Source organism: Octodon degus, unplaced genomic scaffold (assembly GCF_000260255.1).
Source record: "Octodon degus isolate 3935 unplaced genomic scaffold, OctDeg1.0 scaffold00108, whole genome shotgun sequence".
NCBI classification, from domain to species: domain Eukaryota; kingdom Metazoa; phylum Chordata; class Mammalia; order Rodentia; family Octodontidae; genus Octodon; species Octodon degus.
In genome coordinates, this window is record NW_004524684.1 from 564,808 (window position 1) to 572,037 (window position 7,230).

The 7,230-nt window shown below is 42.4% G+C and overlaps 1 protein-coding gene across 1 annotated transcript in view; it reads left to right on the forward strand.

The window, feature by feature from the left end:
• Positions 1-7,230, forward strand: part of Reln (reelin) — a 493,244-nt gene that overhangs the window by 433,345 nt on the left and 52,669 nt on the right. The window contains exons 43-46 of the mRNA XM_023724314.1: positions 1,250-1,397; positions 3,751-4,009; positions 4,831-5,080; positions 6,723-6,840. Of these exons, the coding sequence (XP_023580082.1) occupies positions 1,250-1,397; positions 3,751-4,009; positions 4,831-5,080; positions 6,723-6,840 (775 nt within the window). The remainder of the gene's footprint in view (positions 1-1,249; positions 1,398-3,750; positions 4,010-4,830; positions 5,081-6,722; positions 6,841-7,230) is intronic.

Sequence of the window (7,230 nt, forward strand, 5' to 3'; positions counted from 1 at the left end):
ATGAATGTCCATTTTGTATCTGTGTATTCAAAGTGGTTAGGATAGATATATAGTTACATTCTCTTAATGAATAGAGTGATTTGTTCTAATGGTGTTTGTAGATAGGATATCATGTCTGCATCTTGTACAGCAATTAACCACTGGGAAGAATGTATGCAATGTGTTAATTATTGAAATGGTCCTACCAATTTGATTTGAAACTGTCTCATTGCTATTTGTTTCTCAATAAAATTATGGAAAAAAAAACAAACCAAAAAAAATTAATTAAATTAAATTTTAAAAAAAGAATCCAGCATCGTTGTATGTGAAGATAATGTTACAACATAGAAAGATGCACATGATTTAATGATTTTAAAAAAGCATTTTAATTGTAGATCTACTCCATTGAAATTGTGGATCACATGAGAAAGTCATATAGTTATCCATATCGTAGCTGAATTAAAAGATTTTCTTTGTTTTTCCTGATGTTTTAATAAAACTATATTTATGGTTTTGTAATACATTTTAGATCTAGGCACAGACACATAATGAAACATTATTCTACCGCAAAAAAATAACGGAATACTGACATAGACTACAACACAGATGAATGTTTAAAATATTATGCTACTTGAAAGAAGCTAGACACAAGGCCACATACTTTATATTTGTATGCAATATCAAAAATACACACATCCATAGACATAAAAATGATATGAGTGGTTGCCAGGGCTTGCGTGTGAGTGGAGAAGATGGAGAAGGGCTGCTTAATGTGTTCAAATTTCTTTGCGGGTATTAAGAAGCTTAAACTAGTGGCATTGGTTGGTGGTATCAGGGCCACAACATTGTGGATACATTAAAGCCACTAAATCATCTACTTTAAGAGGGTTAATGGCCTAAGCTTTATGTTTTGTCCATTTTATCAGAATGAAAATGTTAAATCTAAGCTGAATATCTGAAAAGATTTGCGAGTTAACTTTGAAATATATCATTTAATAGGAGCAATTATATTTTGTCTATAAAACAACATTTTAAAAATATTTCATTTTTCCTACTTGATATGATCTTCAGGAACAATACTCGCCCCTTAGATCACACTAAAAAAAGCTAAGTAATTCAAACAAGCTAATAGACCTCGTGCCCTAGAATACGCTTTAACACTTGTGACTTTGTATTCTAAAACCACACAATGCAGTCAAGATATTTCTTTTAAAAATGTAACATGGCTATACTTGAGGTCATAGGTTAGCCACATTTTCCATTACTTCAGGTCAACTAGAGTCTGATAGATTCTTACTAATGAGCGGAGGAAAGCCATCCCGGAAGTGTGGAATCCTCTCCAGCGGAAACAACCTCTTTTTCAATGAAGATGGCTTGCGCATGCTGATGACCCGAGACCTAGACTTGTCTCATGCCAGGTAATGGTTGAAAAGCCTCACTGTACAGATGTAGACATAATCAAATCAGAAAGAAGCAGCGAGATCTCAAAGGCAAGCTCTTCTGTTAGGATACTAGACTTCTCCCTGGTCACAGCCTCCATTAAGACCCATTCACATTCCAGCGCTGGGAGACTTGTTAACAACCACATCAGGAATAAACCATTGCTGGGCGTGGTGGTGCACATTTATGATCCCAGCACTCTGGAGGCTGAGACAGGAGGATTTCTGGGAGTTTGAGGCCAGCCTGGACTATAAAGTGAGCTCCAGGCCAACCTGAACTACGTAGTGAGACCCTGTCTCAAAATGACAGACAGGAAGGAAGGAAGGAAGGAAGGAAGGAAGGAAGGAAGGAAAGAAAGAGGGAGGGAGGGAGGGAGGGAAGGAGGGAGAGAGGAAGATAGCTACACAAAGAGAATATGGATACTTGAACTATGTAGAAATTACATACATTTATTTTGCCATGCTTAGTAAAAAGTTTAATTGAAATGCAATGCATTCTCCAACTATTCACAATTAATTTTATCTCCTTTAGCAATTTTAGTTTCAGAACATTGGGAGTGCAGCCTTATTCTAGTGTCTTTCCAGTAATTTGCTCACATGTTCTAAGAAGCCATTTTCTAAATTGAGCACAGTCACTCAGAAGCAAACATGTACAACTGGCTCCGAGGATGACGTCCTGTCAGGATGTGTAGTCCTTGATCATCTGATGAGCCAAAAACCAAGCGGGGAAAACAAAAACATACACTGTGTTGTAAAATGGAGCCCTGACCTATTTTTGCAAGTGAGCAAAGAAATCATGCCTTGAGTTTTTGAAATATTTCAGAGTATCTTAAATATGTCTTCGTGAATTTATCTCCTCTTTCTCTTAATTTTATTAATGGATTATAAATTGTATACTTCATAGAAAATAGTTCTGTGAGATAATTTTATATTTATACAAGGGTTTTATCTTTATCCCATTTGAATGCATATGTATTTAAGTTGATATTCTGTATTTCAGATTTTCCACTAACAGCTGAGTTCCCTAATTTAGAAGTTATTAGTTTTTGCAAATAAGTAATTTTGATATGCTTTTCCTTAACTACCAATAATTTGATAGTTATAGTACCCTTAAAGTAATATAAACATTTTCCCAATGCAAGTAGACCATAAAGTAAAACTTTCTCTCTGTAAGTAATTATCGTTCTCATAAATATAAACATCACAAAGTGCTAGCACTGTATGTTTTCCTTAATTCAATGTTAAAAGCTCCATTATAGAGCTCATCTCTGTGGCCTGCTGTGTAGGATTTGCATATATTGACCTGCAAATGCTCTGTGTAAGATCCCAATTTTTTTTCAGGGTCAGAAGACTGAATGAATGGGGCTGGGAGAAACCATAGGGAATTAATGGCTTTGTATTTGTTACTGATAACATTTATTATAAGCCCCATTATATTTGCCGTGTTCAGCATGTACACCTTATTCTCTGTGTGTCTTGGTCTCAAATGAGATGCGTGCTGCACGGCCAGCTAGCACCGGGGCCAGACCAGGCACCAGCAGCGTGCCTGCCAAAGATAACATGTGAGCTAGCTTTCAGGGGCAACCCAGCTGCTTGCTGCCACACTGCCCACCTCCCTGCCAGCTAGAAAAGCTGCCACTGGCTGCTCGCCACAGTTCTCAGTGGCCAGCATCATCCATTCCCAGACACAGCAACAGTGAGAGGCTGGCACAGCCACTGCCACCAACAACTCATACTCGTGCTTCCCTGCCCCTGGCACGAGAGACAGAAAAGAGGCCCCAGCTTGACATACCGCTTCCAAAAGACGCCTGGCCTTTGCAGAGACGGGCTGCAATCGCTGAATTTAAATGTGTCTGCTAACCAGTAACACAAGACGTGTAAGCTGTGGGTGAAACCTGAGCAAGGATGATTCTGCCAATAAGGGGTTCTAATCTCCATTCATTACATCCTCTGATTTCAAATGCAGAGGGCAGAATCCAGTTTATCTCACATAGGTGACAATACATACTCCCAAGCCTGAACAGCCTCTAGATCTCTCTCATCATCTTGCAGAGTAGCCAAAAGGTACACAGAATCTTCACGCTATCCAGACTTCTCTGGGGAGAGATTGAAGATACACATGTGAGCACTGAATTGCCAATTCATATTTAATGAGCTCCCTTTCCCATTAAAGGGAAAATTCAGGCTTTAAAGCAATTGTTTTGGACACTTACTAAATCATCATGTTCATGAAAGCCATTCATTTACCATATTGCCCTGGGTGCTTGTTTATTGTTAACAATGTAGATTTCACATTGAAGGGAAAGTCTACAGCAAAGTTTACCAATGTCAGATTTGTGCAGTTCTTCATGAGACTGGGTTGTGGCAAAGGTGTCCCGGACCCCAGGAGCCAGCCCGTGCTGCTGCAGTACTCGCTCAACGGCGGGCTCTCCTGGAGCATCCTTCAGGAGTTCCTGTTCAGCAACTCCAGCAATGTGGGCCGGTACATTGCCCTGGAGATCCCCTTGAAGGCCCGCTCCGGCTCTACTCGCCTGCGCTGGTGGCAGCCATCTGAAAACGGCCACTTCTACAGCCCCTGGGTGATTGACCAGGTCAGTCCTTTCAGGGATAGTCTTTTGACTTTTATCCAAGAGCTGGATGAGGCCATGGAAAGGGAACACAGGACGGAGAGTTGAGTGACTTAGCCAAGGACGCACGGCTAGGTTAGATGTGACACTTGGCATCCTTTCACTCTATTCTCTCGATTGTTTAAATTATACCAATACATGACACAACAGAAGGGCTAGCTCCTCCTCACAGAGGATACTGCCATATGGATAGAGGGACTTTACCAAGCACGATACAAGGTTATAGTTCTCTGAAAAGGAAAATGTGCAAATTAGTATTGGTGCCACGCGCAGTCATTCTCAAATCTTCTTTCCTGGCCTTTGAAGAAAACAATAAATAAATCTCCCCAGCATCTTTATGGATTGCTCTAAAGAATCTTCATGCATAATAAAACATGGATCAAATAGAACTCAAAGATCCAGTTCACAAACAGTGCAGAGAATTGGAATTGAAGTGCCGCGGGGTGTAATTGTCCTTAAATAGGAATTTTACACAGAAAATAGTCGTGTGTAAGCCAAATTTTGCTTTTCCAGCTTGGGTCCATGTAGCTTCCAAAGGCACAATTTAGCCCATGAAGGCTCTGAATGGTGTTGTCAATCCTTTGATTTGTTTTCGGTAGCTTCTTGCCAGATGGGCAAGCAGACCACACAAACAGGAGTGTTCTGAAAGCCCCACACGCGGTGCTAGCTGTTTAGCGCCATTCTGAGCGGGCTGGCAGATCAAAACGAACAAGCAAAAAAGCCTGAACTGTCCCATACCTCAAAGCCAAATACAGACTTTGGGTTTTTTAAAAACTACATTTCAGATTCTTATTGGAGGAAATATTTCTGGAAATACAGTCCTGGAAGATGATTTCACCACTCTGGATAGTAGGAAATGGCTGCTCCACCCAGGAGGCACCAAGATGCCTGTGTGTGGCTCTTCAGGAGATGCCCTGGTCTTCATTGAAAAGGCCAGCACCCGCTATGTGGTCACCACAGACATTGCCGTGAACGAGGACTCCTTCCTGCAGATTGACTTCGCAGCCTCCTGCTCCGTCACAGACTCTTGCTATGGTAAGGACTCCATGTCCACATGGGAGGGGGGGCAGACAGGTGAGCACGGACACCTGCGCCTCTGTGCCAGGACTGCTCAGAGCCTTGACCTCCATAAGATACACAGAGCATCTCGCGTTCTAGAAACAGTCTTACAATACTGAAATTTTGGGGAGTGATAGCTCAGTAGAATAAGCGCTTGCCTGGCAAGTGCAAGGGCCTGAGTTCAATCCCCAGTTCTGCAAAAAAAAAAAAGAAAAAGAAAAACTTAAATTTTCTTGAAGACATTGTGGGTAAATAAAGTATATTCTTGAAGACATTGTTTGTAATTGGGTTTAGACAGTTACTTTCCAAATCATCAGAAGATGAACTTCTTTTTGAAGCCCATAAACATACAGACTCTTTTATAAGGGAATAACTTAAATAATACTGTTCAAGACCAGCAGGGACCCGAGTGCAATCCCTGGCATGCTGTGCCGGCCCCGCTCCAGGGCACACTGAGATGGCAACTGAGCCTGGGTGGGGTGGCGCATACCTATAATCCCAGTGCTTGTGCAGCTGAAAGCAGGAGGATCAGTACGAGTCTGATGTGTGTAGTGAGCCCTGTAGACCTTGTACTAAATACATAAGTAATAATAATGATGACAATGTGAAAGTCCAGTTTTGTTTTAGGATCAGACTTGCGGGATAAGGGACCCAGCTTGGTATTTTCCCATTCATCGACCCCCATCATGTAGAAAGCGGCAGGAATGAGAGTTCTGCATAGACCTGTATATGCATGGATTGCACATCACAGATTCGAATGATTGCCGCTGCTGTCCCTCTCCGAAGCGCCAAGAATCATGACATGCCGCCATTCCCACTTGCCTCATCCTCCTGGCCATCAAGAGTTATAACCCCTCCTGGACCACTCTCATCTTGATCAATTCGTATGTTCTAGGTGGAGTACAGTACAGGGGCCTATTTCAGGAGAGATAAAGAGGGGCATCACTGTGCATTTGGGCCCCTTCTCTGAATTTACAGACCTGTCAAGATTCTTAGGATCTTCTACTTTTCCCACCCCATATTACTCTCCTTCCTAGAGACCCAGACTAAAATGTTGATAGGGCCTCATTCTGTTTTAGAATCTAGGAGGCTGAAATTTAAGGAAACTGGTTATTTTCAAGTTTCTGCAGAACCCATAGTTTTCTTTTTTTTTTAATATTTCCTCTATTTTTACTTCGGTGGACATACCTTAGAAGGAATCCCAAAAGTACTCTTTCTACTTCAGGACAGCCAGTCTACAAGGGTAGAATTCAGAAAGAAGATGGACAGGTAGAAGGTGCACACTCCAGCATTACCAGGTACATTTCCTTTCAAGGGAACCTCCCAAAGCCAGAGTCCAAGGAATGATCGATCCAGTTCTGTCTGGAGCAGCACTGACCCAGAAGGTAGTGACCTTCAAGGGTGGGAGAGGTGACCAGTAGTTGGCCAGCCCAAGGAGTTAGAGAACATTTCACAAAGGGGCTAAGTCTCAGGTAGAGAGCATTTTCCTGACCCTCAGGGAAGCTGCGAACAGGCCAGCCCAAGTTGGTGCTGTGTACCCCTGGCAAAGGAGAACAGGGAGCATTGATCTTGGAAACAGAAAGAGACTTTACATCCACTGACTCATTTACCCTCTTAGCATTAGAAGTGAGGGAGAGCAAGGCAGGGGAATCATCTCGTGATCACCGAGAAGCACCAGCCACCCTAAAATCCTGTCTTCAGAATGGGTCCAGCCTGTCCCGGGCTCCCTACCACAGGTTTGTACAATGTGTGTGTCAGGTCCAAAGGAACCATCAAGTGACAGAGGGATGCGGCTGTGTGGGAGATGGAACAAATAGTGAAGGACCTGAAGAGGCAGGCAGAGGGATTTACGCTCGGCAGAGTCACGGCCAGGAGATCGAAGATGCCGCAGGATTATGTGTTTCAAGGAATTTAGCTCCGGAGCCAGTAAGGCAGAGGAAGGAATCCCAGTAAATGACCCAGGTTTGGGTCTCTCCAGGCAAGGGGTGAAACTTGCACTATGAAAAGAGATGGAATGGAAAAAACTGAGATAAAATTGATGCAGACAGAAATACTCCAGGTCTCAGGCCCAAGTAACAGATTGAACTCAGAGTAAAGGGGAAAGAAGAAAGTTCCTGAAATAATTG